Source organism: Tinamus guttatus, unplaced genomic scaffold (assembly GCF_059628265.1).
Source record: "Tinamus guttatus ecotype Peru unplaced genomic scaffold, ASM5962826v1 Tinamus_guttatus_pri_ptg000376l, whole genome shotgun sequence".
In the NCBI taxonomy this organism is placed as follows: Eukaryota; Metazoa; Chordata; class Aves; order Tinamiformes; family Tinamidae; genus Tinamus; species Tinamus guttatus.
This window is the reverse complement of record NW_028288910.1, coordinates 244,238-260,780: the sequence shown is the minus strand read 5'-3', so window position 1 is coordinate 260,780 and position 16,543 is coordinate 244,238. Positions and strand designations below refer to the sequence as shown.

At 48.3% G+C, this 16,543-nt stretch overlaps 1 protein-coding gene across 1 annotated transcript; it reads left to right on the top strand.

Moving 5' to 3' along the window:
* The first annotated feature begins 2,684 nt into the window (after positions 1-2,684).
* Positions 2,685-5,854, top strand: OTOL1 (otolin 1). Its single transcript, XM_088530439.1, has 4 exons — positions 2,685-3,024; positions 3,767-3,856; positions 4,686-4,757; positions 4,956-5,854. Exons 1-4 carry the CDS (start codon positions 2,685-2,687, stop codon positions 5,852-5,854), a joined length of 1,401 nt encoding a protein of 466 aa, XP_088386565.1.
* Positions 5,855-16,543: the final 10,689 nt, after the last annotated feature.

Sequence of the window (16,543 nt, the reverse complement as noted above, 5' to 3'; positions counted from 1 at the left end):
AAATTCAGACTGATTGAATGCGATGGTTTCCTTGCTCATATTTCACCAAGACAAGGGAATGAAAGGCAGCCTCACGTTACTGCATTTCATCCCGACTCTGAACCGGGTTGTGAAACCCAAGAATAAATGATGGTGCATTTTAATGTCATTTGGGAAGGAAACGAGTGCACTGCGATTGCTTGGAAAGCAAAAGAGAAATCAATTAGCCTGTTAAACCCAAGGGGCTGTTGGTTCCCGTCAGGTGCAGTGACGCTGCAGTGACCTTGCTCGTGTCGGCTGGACTCCGCGTCCCGTTGGGCCGCGCGTTGCGCGAGAAGCAAAACCCCCTTCCCAGGGTCTCGATGCCGCAGGGAAGCGGAGGCCAAAACGCTCCGGAGACTCGTTTGGGTGCTGGGGGAAGAGCCAGGAAGGGCCCACAAGGAGGGCAGTGCCGCGGCCCGCGGAAGCCTTTGGACGTCCTCGGGTTTCACGGCCGCCTTGGCGCCTCTCCGGAGCCGCCTGCCCCACGCGCTGCATTCGCTCATTGGCCACGAGGGCAATAACTGCACAAATAAAACAGATTCCCTCCGAAAATAAGGCTGTTTTTCTTTTGAAAGCACCACTGAGGGCAGGTGGTCCTGCTAGCGGGAACGGTCATAAGGTAGGAGAGGACACGTGGTGTTGGCGTTATCTTCGGTCTGGGTTTTGGCAGGAGAGTCATAGAATTTAAGACACAGGGGCAATATGATTTGTCTCCCAAAGTTGTCTCTAATGCTTGGGTAGCTGCATGAGGGCTAATGCTTCCACCACTAAATAATAGTTTGAAATAATTAAATGACAAGAAGTGCTATCATCTCCTTGATATTCAAAGTCGGGAGATTGGAGTGAAACTACTGCTGTGATCTCCAATATCTGAAACCTGTATTTTTAACAGCCGAATCAAGATTCAGCTGAATTATTGAAATATTGTAGTGGAATGCATATGACCAATTTGTGAACATTTAGATCCAGTTGAATATTATTGTGCTGAACTAGATGTCACTGCAGCGAAGTTTAATTGTTCATATTTTGTGCCCACTGTGAATCATAATCTTTCCTAGTGGACATATTCAAATGCATGACTTTTTAGTTGCTGGTGCTTATCCAATATAAAGGAAAAGCAAAACATTTCACTGAATTAAAATTTATTTATATGTTTTAAAAATAGCTATTTTAGGAACAGTTCTGTCTTGTAAAGAAACTCTTTCTAATGAGTCCTTGTTATGAGCAATATATTTTCTAAAGAAAATGATAAAGTATAATTATTTTATTAATTATGTTTTACCTATATTTGATGACAAGCCATCAGTTTGACTGTGTAACTGCAGTGTATATATTTTTAGAAGTGGTCTGTGGCAGTAAAGCTTAGGAATGGTTTTGATTTGAAAGTTGATTTACCATTTTCTCATAAATGTACCAAGTCTCTGCAGTAGCAGCTCAGCCTTGTCTCTGCAGTTGGCTCTTATTGAACTCGTGCTCCATCACCTGCTGCAAACTGCTGCCTTCTCCTCCCGTGGGTGGGCAGCAGGACATGCTGGAGGGGAAGGCACAACAGATAATAGGAACGCCTGAAAAATGGCCTAGGGTGGCATTTCTGTCCCACCTCCCAGGTCTGCGTGTTGGCTCGTGGTGGGGAATAGGAAAACACACGTCTCTCCTGGAGCTGCGGGGCAGAAATCCTGGCCTCTCCGAAGGCAAGAGCTGCCGTGTCCTTTGGCGCAGCTGCTATTTCATGCTGTGCATTTTTAATCTTTATTATAAAAAAACCCAAGCTGGAGTAATGCCAGCATTAACTGAGTCAGCTTAACTAAAATACTCGCAGGCCGGGCTAGGCAGAAGTCAGTGCATTCAGGAGCAGAGTAATTGTAATTCCCACATCTGTTTGCAGCAGTCACACTTTCAAAAGCAGCCTGGAGATGCAGGGTGTCCTCACAGATACTCGTCAGCCCCCAGATGTGGCCAGGCCTCCTTCTGCCCTCTGGATGGCAAGAGCCCTGGTGACATTTTAACATAATGAGCCGCCTCGGCTGCTCTGCAAAGCCTGGGTTACAGGTTCTGCAAGAAAGGGACTCTTTTCCATTTGTACTTGCAGGTCAACACACTGGCTAGGAGAGGAACAAAGATGCTTTATCTGATAAGTCATCTGAGAGGCATCATCTGTTCTATAGGAAAAAAGTGTGCGATTCTTACCTTGGTGTTTCTTCCTGCTCCAGCTAAATTAACTCTTTAAAACAAAAATAGACCTGAACATTTACACTACAAGGGTATGCAAGTGCAGGAAATGCATTGGCGCTCAAGCATTTATGTTGGGAATTTTGGAGTACTTTGCTCCCGATTGCCCTGGCAGACGAAGGCTGCGGGGCGCTTGCTCCGTGAATGGCTGAGCCGATGCCGGGGCTGTCGCGGATCACGCAAGAGGCCCAGGCTTGTTCTCCTCCTTGGGAAGGGGCCGTGCTTCTCATGCTGAAAGGACAGCAGGCCAAGTGGCAAAAAGCAGGCTAAGGCCGAAGGCTTTTGGACTTTTCCGTTTGTGTGTCAGCTTGCAAAATAAAGTGACCTACAGAAACGAGAAGCGCGAGAACAGAGCGAGCGAGCGCAGCCCTACGGGGAGCCCGCGGGCCCCGCGCTGACACCGGCCGTGTCCTCCCTCCCGCAGGGCTGCCGACATGCGGAGGCCGCCGGGGCCCGTGGCCGCGCTGCTCCTGCTGGTGGCCGCGGCCACGCGCGCGGAGGCCAAGGTGACGCCGGGGCTCGAGGACACCAAGACGAAGGTGCCGCAAGCGGCGGGCGCCGGGGCCTGGGCCGCCTCGGCCGCCCCCGTCGCGGGGAAGGGCCCCGTTCTGGAGGCCCCGGGCAGGGCCAAGGGGGTCACCCTGGGCGCTGCCACCACGTCACCGCCCCTGGAAAACTACACGCTCGACGCGGCCGATTTCTTCTTCAACTGCTGCGACTGCTGCCCGCCCGTGCCGGGCCGCCCCGGGGAGCGCGGAGAGCCCGGCCCGCCAGGTAGGGCCGGGGCCGTGCGGCGCCCAGGGCAGAGCAGCAGCCTCCGCTCTGGAGAAGTCCCAGCTTAGCAGGAGCTGCGGCGCTCCCAGGCCTCCTGGGCGCTCCGGGAAGAGTTTCCATGTCAACTGGCTGGGGTTGTGGCCTCCCAAACTGCCGTGCCCTGCTCCGGGCTGCGCCCCGGGAGTCTCCACGTTCCCACTACACAAACGGAAGGCAGCTTGCTTGCCTTTCAAACCATTCCTTACGCAGCACGGAGCCTTCCGCCAGGCTCCGCGTGTGCATTTGCAGAAATTACAAAGCGACAGGAGCTCCTCAGGGGCATTCGGATGTTTGGGACAGATTAGTTCTGATGTGTGTGAATGTGGGAGCTCCTGGGGCTCTGAGGCAGCTGGAAGGTAGTTTTAAAAAACCCTTAAGAAGAGCCAACAGCTAAATGCAAAATTACAAGGCTTGGGGATTGCAGGAGCTGAAAGGTAGAAGTTGAGGCATTAGCTGCCTGCTGGGGGGTTTGTGGGCCCCCTTGGCCTCGGTTTGGCTGGGCAGCGGGTCCCCCCCAGCGCCCTTCGGCCTCCTGCTTGCTTTGCCTCCGTTGTGGGATACCCCATTGAATAGAACTAGGGAAACCGAAACACAGTCTGCCCTGCAGGCAGCTCGGTGCCACTTTGCTTCGGTATTGCTAAGAATTTTCTCTAAAAAGTTAATCCTTCGAGTTGCTAAGATGATTTTGGTTATGTGATCCCAGGTCCCAAAGGAGAGAAGGGAGACGCTGGTCTTCGAGGTCCGCCAGGAACGCCAGGACCTCAGGGTCCAAAAGGTGGTAAAGGAGAAAGAGGTAAAGCAGGCTGAGCGCTGACTTTGAAAACAGGCCTCGTAATGGCAAAGTTACGGGTTAAATTATTTCACAAAGGAAACCAAATCTGCTGATGTGAACTGACACCTTGCAGTATTTGGCCGGCATTAAGAGAGTGGAAGTAACTGGGATGCTGGCAGAGGATGTTCAGGCAGCGCGTGGATGGCTGTTCACAAAGATCCCATCCAAAGCTCCTTGCTCTGAACAGGAATTTTTAAACTGACTTCAAAATTTGCTTTGGATCAGAAAAAGTAGAAAAAAATATTGTGGGAGCTACACACAGATGGAGGAGCCGGAATGGTTGCAGCTGAGCTGGAGAGCAAGCATCAGCCATTAGCAGTTATGTAGGGATTGCTGCTCTGGAGCTCAGAGCAGCCCCAGCCGCCTCTCACACTGCTGCCACGTTGTCCCTGGTCACGGAGAGGCACCAAACCAAGACCCAAGTAACAGTGCCACGTGCTGCACCTCTTCCAGTGGTACTGGTGTGAGCCCTTGGGCTTTGGTGTCACTTTGGTGCTGATTTTTGGCAATCTGTGCATGGCAAGCGCGGAGCTGTCGGCTTCTCCGTCCTGCCGTTGAGCAGCATCAATCTCCCTCCCAGCCAGCACTTAGGGTCAGAAATCCCTCCCTGGGCTGACCCCAGCTCGCTCTGGGGTGGTGCTTGTGCCAAGGTCTCTGAAGGAACTGCTTGGAGAATAACAGCGCTCAAACGTGTAGAGACGCACGAAAACGGTACTAGTCACAGCGCGTGCAGTGACTGCCGTGCTGCAGATCCTGTCCCTAACAGCACGCTAATGCTAATGTGTCCTAGGTGGCAAAGGGGACCCAGGCGAACGCGGAGCAAACGGCACCCCAGGTTATCCAGGCAAACCTGGAGGACAAGGTACGTGCCACGAGCAGCTGGAAAGGCGAGGGATGCTGCCCTTTGCCCATGTGTTTTGGTGCTGGTGATGCCCTCCACCTCCAAAGCAATCCAGAGCTAGCAGCACCCTCCGTTCTGGGGGTTTTAATCCCCTCTTGTTTTTTGGTTTTTGTTTTTCCCTCCCTACCAGCTTGCCTTTTCTGTTTGCCCTTCTCCTAGGCGAAGCTGGAGCCAAAGGCAACAAGGGCAGCTACGGCCTCCCTGGGCTGAAGGGCCAGAAGGGCAGCAAAGGGGACGCTTGTGAGAACGGCACCAAAGGAGCCAAGGGAGATCAGGGGGATCCCGGGGCGCCGGGGCTGGATGGAGAACGCGGCAACAAGGGGGAGAAGGGAGACAGCGGGGAGAAGGGGTATTGCGGGGAGCCGGGAGGGAGAGGGGAGAAGGGCGAGAGGGGAGACGGGGGCGCGAAGGGAGAGAAAGGCAGCAAGGGAGAGACGGGGGTGGAGGGAATCCACGGGTCGGATGGCAAACAGGGAGAAAAGGGCGAGCAGGGGAGTAAGGGGGAAAAGGGGGACCTGGGGCCTGCCGGCCTGATGGGCCCCTCGGGGCCCAAGGGCGACGCTGGCAGCCGCGGGGGCCGGGGGGCTCCCGGCAAGAAGGGCTCGCGGGGGGCGAAGGGCACGAGGGGCGACAGCGCGAAGCTGCTGCGCTCGGCCTTCAGCGCCGCCCTGTCCAAGCCCTTCCCGCCGCCCAACGCCCCCGTGCGCTTCGACAAGGTGCTCTACAACGAGCAGGACGATTACAACCCGGCCACCGGCAAGTTCAACTGCAGCGTGCCCGGCGCCTACGTCTTCGCCTTCCACCTCACGGTGCGGGGGCGGCCGGCCCGCGTGAGCCTCGTGGCACGGAGCCGGCGCGTGGCCCGCGCCCGCGAGACGCTGCACGGGCAGGAGATCGACCAGGCCTCCTTCCTGACGGTGCTGCGCCTCGGCGCGGGCGACCAGGTGTGGCTGGAGGTGGCGCGGGACTGGAACGGCCTCTACGCCAGCGCCGAGGACGACAGCGTCTTCACGGGCTTCCTCCTGTACCCCGATGACGGCCCCGAGGCGCCGCTGTAGGTTGGGAGGGGAGCCCTGCTACGAAGGGACGCGGATTTCCCTCCGCCATCGAGTATTAGAGGTGAAGTGCCAGTTAGGGAGGGTTTTGTACCCACTTAGTGGTGAGGTTTCCCGGTCTTTTAACAAAAATGCTCTGTTTGTGAGAAGTCGCTTAATATTAATTTAATTAGCAGCCCTGATTTTAACTAACAGTCCTTCTGAGTAGATGGATGATATCTAAGATACCAATCTACTGTGCAAATGAGCCTCAAGAGATTTCACATCACAGACGTAAGGTTTGTAACCAACCTGTTCAAATCGCATAGGGAAATTCATTATCCTGACAAAATTTTAACCAAGGATCCTGCGATCCTTGCATGGTCAAAATTCCTATGGCAATCCATCCTGGTGGCCACTGGAAAGTCACGGTCAGGGCTCTAGGGCTTGATTTATAGAGCTTGTTGCAACACACACGAGCAGTAGGTTCCTTCCAATCACATGAAAAGATTCGGAAGGTTTTATCGCTGAATCAGAATTACATCGTACTTTAGACTTGGTCATGCGTTACATGAAAGTTTGTCTAAGACAAGGATTAAAACTGACCAACTTAAAAAAATCCATTTATTGACCAAGTTGTTTTTGTCCTTGGGAAATTAAAATATATTTGAAACTTTCAGAAGTAACTGGAAGAGATCCATAACCTGCCCCACTGGGCACCACAGGCCCCCGTTTCTGAGCTGCTCATGGCACTGTTGCAGCTGCTGGAGTCGCCCTTGATGGTGGCAGAGGAAAAGCAGCTCGAGAGGAGCCTTCGGCACCCAGGCGAGTCCGGGGCTCTGTGCCTGCTGAGGCGTGTTCCCAAAAAGCTGTTTTACCAAAATGGAGCAGAATCTTGTGAAATACAAGTAGGGCCTCCAACCAAGGCTGGCGGGCTGCGCCTGAGCTGCTCTGCTGCTTATTTGGTGAATGGGCAGCCCTAACACGGCCCCTGTGAACCGGGCTCGTATTCAACTGCTCTCAGGTTTTGTGCTTAAACTGCCCTTGTGCCTCCCATGTCTTACACCAAGCCAAATACCACCAGAAATCATGTCCTTAATACCCAGGAGTGTCTAGTATTTTTGTATGTGCTTATATATACATAGAGAGAGAGAGGAAGAGAAAATTAACACAAGAGAACTTCTGTAAAATTTGAAGATAAAAAAAAGCCGATTTTGAAAAACTGACCCTTTCTGTCAGTAAATGTAAAGGGTCTTTCAACTCATCAGCTTCATCGCCCTGTTTCAATCTCAGCAATAAAAAATAAAAAATGTCCTGGCTTTGTCCAGTGGTTGGTAGTTAATTCAGTGCCAATCTGAGTTAACTGCTTTGCGGCCCAAATTCAGATATACCAAGCAGATAAAAGATGTAGATTTCAGTTTATGACTTCTCTGGCAGCTGTTAAATATTGAGGAAAAACAACAAATTATAATAATAATTTTAGATTCCTGCTGTCACAACACGCTTAATTCTTTTGTTGTGCCTTCACACTGCTTCACATATGGTCCCGGTAACAGATGGTGGTATATGGACATCTGACTAGCAATTTCCAGTTCTCCTGCTGAAGTTTTTCGTACTTTTAGAATAAATAATTCCCGTGGATGTTCTTAAGAAGGCAATGCACAAAATCTGGGGTCTCTCAAGAATCTGCTCGGATCTAATCCTCTCCAAAAATTGCTTGGCCCTCTGTGGAAAAGAGGAGCTGGTAACACTGTGCAGCCGGGAAGGGAGCAGGATTCACTTGTAAATGAACTATTGTCTGGGCTGGCTCCGAAAGGTTTTAATTGGAGGCAAAAAAAGCTGCTGCTTCCTTACAAAAGTCTCTGGGTATAATATACTCGTGGAAGAGAGCGCCAGGATAAGAGTCTTTGGATGCTGGAATCCCGCAGAGGGGCTCTGGGAGCAGATTACCCGGAGCAGCTGGCGCGGTTCCTGCTGCACCGAGAGCCGGGGCCGGCGGAGCCGGGGAGGCCGCGGGTCGCTCGGATGCTGCTCCGCGATCCGTGACCCCCGCAATGGGCACGCGGGGCTGTGGCTGCCGCCTGCCAAAGGACGTTTCTTGTCATTAGCTCAATGCTGCTGTGATGGATTTCTGCGCCAATCCCGTTCTGGGAGGGAGAGGAGCGAGCAGGACAGGCTGCTGAGATAACAGGAGGCTCCTTCACGTGCTCAAGTATCTGAGGGGCAATAGCCTTGTCAGTGGTACTTTTAGTACCGCTTCCAAGGGCATTCATGTGCACTCAGGATTTCTTTTGAGCACACTCTGGTTTTACTTTGGATTTAATTAAAATATGTTAAACAAGCATCTTGCAAGTTCCGCCTGTGTTAAGCACTGCAAGGGGTCAGTCATTTAGAAAAATATGGAATGCTCCTTCGCAGAGGAGGCGTTATCTTGATCTAATAATGTCTGAGAAATAGCGCTTCTCCACAATATTGATTTTTCTACTTCAGTATCTTAGTCAAACCATGTGTTGCTTGTTGCTCCAAGTACCTTTAATCAGGTGAGGCTACAACTGGGTTCATAAATTGCCCCAAATTAATCAAAAATCTCAAGGCAAACAAATGCCTGCACCTCCTCCGGGTCCCGCTTAGAGGCCAGTCGGCTCTCCGAAACCTGGGTCAAGCAGGGCCACACGGCTGGAGGTGCCAGGTGGCAGCACCCAGTGCCACCAAAGCCACCCGGGCTCCGCTACCCCAGTGGATTTGGGAGCCCAGCGCGGCCATCCCACTCGAGGCAGCTTGGCTGAGCTTTGTCGTGGTTTTTCATAGCTATAACGTTACTTACAACTTCATTTGTGGGAGAATTCTCTCTTGAAAGAAAAAAAAAACCCTTTTAATGCGAATTAAAATGGATTATGGTGTGATCGCTTTCAGTTACCTAGTGTGTTTGTAAAACGTGGTGCTTCTTAATAGGGGATATTCATCAAGCGGGGCGTAGGCTGGTGCTGCTTTCGTGATGGAGCTGTCATCACTTACCTGAGCACGAGCCCTGTCACGGCTTTATGTGCCCCTCTGCAAAGTGGCACCTTGCGGGCAAGAGCCTCACAAATATTGCTCAAGGCTGGCTCAGAGTGGCACAATACTGCACAACGCAATGATTGAATTTCAAAATGAAATGCATTCACTGTTGCAGAGTACTATAGGGTCTGGTTTAACAAGAACTATGGTCTTCTCCAAGGGCACCTGAATTTAGATGTGTATCTTAAATGGTGCAAAGTCAGTCTGGGGGTAAACATGAATCACTCCTTGCATAATATTTTTTTTCCCTTGGAGTTGCCCTTGATTTTATACTAATCAAAAAACGAATCCTTTTAGAGCACGAACTTTCTGTCTGAGGTGGAAAAGCAATTCGGGCGAAAATCCACTTGCAGACAGGCCGTGCAGACTTTGTTCTTTTATAGCTCATCGTGTTGGGGTGAAACCTCAGATCTCTCATTTCCATCAGATAAAGGTGGACAGAATCCAAACTGGCCTGCTTTGGGCTAATTCTTCTCAGCAGCTTCTTCTTGGGGTTTTGCAAGTCTCAGACCACCCTGTTTAGGTCTGCGGTTGGGTCTCCCTCGAAGCGCAGAGCCAGGAGAAGCGGGAACGCCGGCACCGAGGGGCGCCCGGCCGCCGTGCCGGGCTGGGCCCCGCTGCGCGCCAGGAGCACGGGAGCCCCGCCGGGGTTCTGCACGTTGCAGTCGTGTCCTGCTAGAGCTGCCTGGAAAAAGGAGGCCGGGGAGCCCGAGAGCAGCGGGGAGCACAGGGGAACCCTCCTCAGCAGGCAGGAAGCAGCTCTGCCGTGCGCATCTCCGCGGCGCCGCCACGGGAAGCGCCGCTCAGCGCCACTTAGCCCTTGGGCTCGGCGGGACGACCTGCAGAGAGCAAGTTGGCTTGGAAACCTCCTGGGAAAGCTGCAATGTCCTCGGAAGAGATGGCGATTCCCAAGGTGCGTTCGGCATGGCAGGATGGATGGAGGGGCCGCCGGGGATGCCTCCCTCTGCTCCGGCCGTGGGGCCTCTGCCCGGCTCCGGGAACGTCGACGTCCCTCTGTGGCACTCGCGCTCGCTCTGAACATGGGCATTTTAGTGCTTTTTTTGTGCCTGGAAATCAAAGTCTCCTTCAAGTCAAACTGCTACATCTTTCTTGCGTAATAAAGCAACTATATTTAGTTGTTCGTAATACGCCGTGATTTATAGCAATTTCTGAACAATGACATAAAACTAATAGATATGAATGAAGAAGATTACAGGCTAAATGCAAGGGCTGCATTATGCTTATTTTGGGTTTACAAAGACACCATTTTTTATATAATTATTTGCTTTAATGCTTACCATTCCTTAGAGAATTCGGACTTTTACTTCAAACACAAACCACAAAAGTAGATGAATCATGGAAAGCAGGGAAACTCTAGAAATACCAAAATCTGCATGAATGAGCTCTAAACGAATCATGCTTATTTTTCCAATTAATGTTTCAAGTAACAGAGAAGATTAATACTTTTCATATGAAATTTAAAAATAAATAATAATAAAAAATTGAGACGATTTTATTCTTGTCATTCAAAGAAATCAATTTCCTTTTTTTTTACCTAGAGAAATACTGTTTTAATTAAAGACAAAGCTGATCTATTTATAAGTAGGTGCAGAGATCACAATGTTACGAAGCAATGTCAAATGCCCAAAGGGAAGGGGTGGAAGTTGACCCTTATTTTTACTTCAGGGATAATCGCAAAGCTTTCTTTGAGGGAAAACTCATAAACCAAATACCAGGTTTTACTTGGGTTGGGTGACTCAGATGAGTAATACTTTATTTTACGGGGCCTGTGTAACACTCTGCTGACATTTCTAGTGATCTACATAAAGTCTCATTGCCCCACAGCAATTTATTAAGCTAGAGGGTCTTCATAAATATGCAGCGAGTTTAATACGATCGTCTGCCATGGGTGTTCAGCAGTTTGGTGTTGAAAGGGCACCAGCCTAGTCAATAAAAGTATCTGCCTATGAGCCTCATAATTTTAGCATTTATTTCATTTTAACGAGTCAATAAAATGCTAGAATAATATAATCACTTCTTTATGAAAACTAAATTGTTATTTTTTTTCATTTTGACCCTTGCCCTTCTTCTCCTGTTATCCAGCTGCATAGCAGAGACCCACCAGTAAATTGGTTTTAAAGGCATAAGACTGGGGTTATGGAGAATAGCTTTTTAAATACAAATTGCAAGAACTTAGATTCAATGCAGTTATGACCCCAGAGAACAACTTTGGCTGGATAAAATTGTTATAAAATTGTTATGTATTGTTATAAGTTTCAAAATACTTTGTTTACTGAGTAAAGACATTCAGAGTAATAGAAAATAAGTTGAAAGTCAACGAGATATTGAGAATAGGAAGATACAAAACCCCAAGTATTTCACAATTACAGATTCAGTATTAAAATTCTTGTAAACAAGAGTGGAAACTTGAAGTTTGACATTAAGCAATCTCACGCTTATCTAGATGGTGCCTTTTTAAAAGACAGCCCCATTTCCAGTGCTGATGAGAAAAACTTCTATACTAGATGCAATAAATCACAGTATCATTCTGAAATTTAATTTATTTGATGGCTTTCACTTTTATAAAGTCAATTCCACTATGAATTGGCTTGATCCATCCTCCCCCTGCCCAGGCCCACATGGAATCTTATTCCTGATACGCCGTGTGCCTTTAAAGTGGTTAAAGGTGACTAACACATTCAAGCTGCTTTTTTGAGTTTTTAATAAGTTTCTGATATCAAAATCAAAGGAAAATTCTGATTAACCTGACAATACTTTTCTTAAAGTTTTCACTGTCTCTGTAGCATATAGATCACAGTCCCTAAAAACATCACTACTAAAATTTGTCTAGTCTTGACTGTTCTGGGCTGTTTACTCAGGATTCAGCAATGACAGTGCCAGATACTGCAGAGGAATTCTTTTGTTCCTCTCATTAAGTTATCAAAAAATAAAAATAAAATAACATGAAAATAAAAGTCTCAAATCTGTGTGTGCTCGAGCTCGTGGGCTTCCCTTGGAGCTTGGTACATGCTGCCTGCCTTGCAATGAAGCTGCGGGACGAGGCGGGATGCCTGGAAGCTTTTACTCGCTGCCTCTGAACCGAACGCTCTCACGTAAATACAGGACACGACAGCCCATGGCTCTTGCACAGCTGGTTTCTAACACGCTGGTTACAGTTATGGTATTGAATTAAATAACACATTGTAAAGTTTTTAATGGGATTCATGTAGTCTTTTCTAAAATTCAGTGATAATAGGAAGAAAACCTATCAGTGTGAGGTAATACAACTTCTTTTTTTTTTCCTATTCTTCTTGCCAAGGAAAAGAATAATAAATAGTAAAGGCAGGAGGTAGCCTGTTGAAAGATACACATTTTGTTTCTTTCTCTTCACACCAGCATCACCCACTTCTCTGTATAATGTACATTTTTGCACAGATCGAGACCCTAGCCCTTCATTTGTATTGAGAAAGAGGAGGGAAAAAGTGAAGCAGAGAGATGCATTAAATGATACACACTGATAGTGGCAATTGCTGCATGTCTCATGTCTCATGCTGCTGTGCACAGTTCTGATAAAAACCCTGAGGAACAGTGAGCATTTGCAAAGGGTGTCTTGAAGATTCCTCCCTTGGGCTGTGGGAGCTTTTTGGTGCTCCTTGGTAGAGCCATACATGCTCCACCAAAGGGAGGACCCTCCTGACTCTCCTCTCGCTGGCTCTCCTTCTGTGTGCCGAAGCAGCATCTTCATTTTGAGCAGTTTACTTGTCAGCTCCATAGCTCATTTCCTACCTATTTAGCATGTATGAGTGTCTTGCTCAGCCTCGCTCCTGTGCCACGGGACGTGGGCGGAAGGGCTCGGAGGTGGCCACCAAAGCGACGCTCTCCGCTTCCTCCGCTGCTCCGCGTTGGAAGGCGGGATGGGAATAGAGCTACATGGCAGCACGGGGCTCTCTCCAGCTCTGCTTGTTTCCCCGCTGTGAGGAAGAAGGAAAGACACCTTCCCAATAGTTGCAATCGAGGTCTGCACCCGATCAGAGGACATGAAGGCCACAGACAAACTTTTATGAGCTCCTCTATATCTGGTAACACTTACTTGGGGAAACCTAATTACTAGGAGAGCTCAATATGGATACGGCAGTTTCTGCCCAGTAAAGGTCTAGTGCTTTGATAGCTTCTGTAAGTGGCCTGGGTGGCCCGGAAAAGTCAAGGTTTGACCACAGCCATCGCAAGGCCCAGTGCTCCAGCTGTCACAGGAACTGGAGATCCTTCTGGCATGCAATTATCTGCACTAAACAGTAGATTAAACTGTCCTGCAAATGCAGCTGCAAGTCAGTGCTTTGTGGCATGTTCCTCTGCCTTCCCACAGAAGGTGTAATTAACATAGCTGCAAATGAGCTCTTTCAGCAGTTTTCCCCACTGTCCCATAAAATGTGAAAAATATGGGTCAGTGCATTTATTAGTTAGACCCTTCGAATCTGCACAGCTCTATCAGCTCCTGGCACTTAGCAATAAGTCCTCTGCTCTCCCATTAAAATGTAAATTGGAGGAGAAAATGTCTTCAGGCTGGTGGGTTTCTAACTTAGCTCTTCTGGTACTGCCTGGGAAGTTAATGGGAGAATGTGATTTTTCACAATCTCTCTCATGCTGAAAGAATTGGCTGTTTGAGGCTGATATTTAATTAGTTCTGCTTCTCTTGGATAATAAATGGGGAAAAAGGACTTGATGCATACGTTACTTAACTTCTGCCTGTAACGATGGCTTGAGGGGAAGAATGAGGAACTATTAATTCCTCAACAGCTTCGCCAAGGCTGACACAGCTTTATCTGGAGCTTTCTGTTTTCCTGCGCTCTGCAGGCTGCTCACTGTGACTGAAAGGTGGACACGTGTCTCAGTGATCACCTGATGATGACTATAAGCAAAGCAGAGCTTTAGACTGCTGTGATTCAGCTCTGACTGCTGTCACTAAGCTAAGAGATGTCACCGGCTGCTAAAGTCTCTCAGGATACCTATTCCTTTAAAAAATTTGCAGAAGTTAATGTGCTAACAGGGGTAACTTTGCAGTTAATTCAGCTTAGCTAGCAGCTCTCCGAGACAGCCAACATCTCACGCTGCTGCAGAAGCTTTGCCTCTGAAGGCCCCAGAGCGAGCGAGCAGCAAGCCCCGGTGCAGCACAGCAACCCAAAGAGCCAGGACCATCGTTTCCTAACAAGGCACCAAATGCCACGGGCAGCTTTTCTGAGGCTGCCGGGGGCTTCTTGCCAGTCCTCATCCAAAGAAGAAAAATGAGCTCCTGAAAGGCAAGCTGCACACTTTGTAACAGGTGTCAGCACTGGGCAGTGCCCAACAATCTCAGTGTACATGCGACGTGGGGAGGCACCGACAGCATCCGGGCACCTACTGGTACAGGGGGGCAGTGGAAAACGCAGGGGGGTCCCAGGGAGGCTCCGAATGAAAAGCGAGAATTTTTACTGATAGAGGAAGGTTGAGCTCCAGTCTGGTCAAAGCAGGATATGGTTGGTATTTTTAAAAGTGTACACATTTTGACCAACATTTGCTTTGAAAAAATGAATATTGATGACAGTTTTATCAAAATAATGAACTATAAAAATCAACTTAAATGTCATCTGTAAGTAGCCAAACAACAACAACAAAAAATCTTTAAATCTCACTTTTCTCCTACATTCCAAATATACTGATGTGGATTTTTAGGTTTTGTTTTGCAGGTAAATCCTGTTTACTGTTCTCAACAGTATTATTGCATGGAGAAGTGGGAAATAGCAGCCAGAGTAATAAGTAGCTCATCCTGGTTAATTTACCGAGTAGATGGGAACAGGGCAGGGACTAGTGAAACTGTCTTTCACTGCCAGGTATAATCCAGGTGTCTGATGTGCTCCTGGGGAGAATGCTTAACACTCACGAGGCCATTTTTTCCCTTCTGCAAAGGGTAAATACTGACAATATCACCCAGGACTTGGATCTCGGTGTCCTCTCGCTGAATGCAACGATAGCCTTTGACTTACTGCTCTTTGCCTCGGTGGCTCTGGCGCACAGTCCTCGGGCAGGTGCAGGAGGCATCTGCAGGCGCGTGCAGGACGTGTCACCTGTAATGCAAACTGAAGGCAGTGACACAGCACCGACATGAGAGATGATTAGACCACCCAAACCACCCTCTGCCTTGGCAAGATTGCTTCTTCTGGAATATTATCTGGAGTCATCTCCCCTAGAAAACTATTCTTTGTATGCGAGATTCACTTTTTTTTCCCTAATAATTTTAGTCTTACAAATCCATAACTTCAAGATTTTTCTGGATGTGTCGTATTTATCTACAAATATAAAGCTAGCTATCCACCCTCTCCTGGGTGGAGCAAAGCCTTCCAGGCGCGTTTGTTGAAGATTCATTCTGACTTCTCAGCCAGAAGGTGCACGTGCCCCACGCGATGCCCACGCAGAGTCTCACGCTGCTGGCAAACGCCAGGTTTTTCATGCATGGGATCCCAGGCGGATGCCCCATCTCCATTTTCATCTCCTTTTCTGTTATAAAAGCAGGCACACAAAAATTGTTTGTTTAGCAGTGAGTTGCATATGGCTGCTGTCTATTGCCTTGCCTTCTTTTTTTGTCTACTTTAGAGCACTTTCTGCCTCTGCAGACTCATACTCTTTCTTAGTTTTTTGGCTTTTAGTTCAGCTGCAATCCAGATTTTTTTCCCCAGGGCATATCTATTTATTTGGATGATTAACTCGATTTTTCTGTATAAATTTGAATTTCTAAGTTGCTGGTCCAAGTCTCTCCCTAGATAAGTCATTGTCCATCTGTTTGCTTCCTCTTAGCTTGCACTGCAAGCTGGAAAAAGGCTCAATGTATATATTGTATGCATGAAATTTGGACTGGTCAATAACAAAGAGCCTCACGTCTTGGTCTCCTATGTTGCAGTCGGTGTTTGCTTTTCTTTATCGGTTTCTTTATTTTTTGCCTGATTTTTTTCTTTGTTCTGTTACTTCTTGTGGAAGTTAATGAGTGATGCTCACCCTTTCCTGTGCGTTTTTGCTTTCTCTTTATTCAGGCTGATGCTATTTCTTAGCTATCGTTTTAGTGTGAGGGTGTTTTTGGTTTTTTTTTTGTACTGAAGGAGTGTTACTAACCTGCTCAAACACTCCTATTTTATGAGCAAAGGAAACTGCAACATTGCTAAACTAAAAGCTTTTACAAGTTTTCATGATGGACTGGCAGGCCAAAGGGGAGTTGCAGCTCATCTTTGGGAGTCTCCTTTTTTCCCTAATTGCAAAGTGGGGCTCTCCTGTTTTTTGGAAGTTGCTTGCAGAGGTGAATAGGAAGACAAGGTGGTGGTGGAAGGAAGAGGAATGCAGAAGCTCCTGTTTCCTGGCTTTTCTCACTATCAGAAGGACAAATATAATACCTGAGTTTAAGAAAATGTGCTCCAGATGCTGTGCTCAGAAGTTTCATGAAGGACGACAGCATAAAGAACATCTTGCCACAAATATTTCAATGACTGTTTATCTCTGGCCTGTATGCAAATCCGCTATCACTAGACAAATCAGGTAATTGCACTGATCTTCAGTATAGAACTGGAATGAGCTGAGTTTACTAGGCTGGACACAAGATGCTGAGGCTCCTTTGGTGCGTTTGTTTGCTCATTTCTG

Excerpts from the sequence above, each read along its gene's own strand:
- OTOL1 (XM_088530439.1), top strand. The coding sequence starts at position 2,685 with ATGCGGAGGCCGCCGGGGCCCGTGGCCGCGCTGCTCCTGCTGGTGGCC. Across the intron at positions 3,857-4,685 it reads AGGTGGTAAAGGAGAAAGAG|GTGGCAAAGGGGACCCAGGC; the intron begins GTAAAGCAGGCT and ends AATGTGTCCTAG. Across the intron at positions 4,758-4,955 it reads AGGCAAACCTGGAGGACAAG|GCGAAGCTGGAGCCAAAGGC; the intron begins GTACGTGCCACG and ends CCCTTCTCCTAG.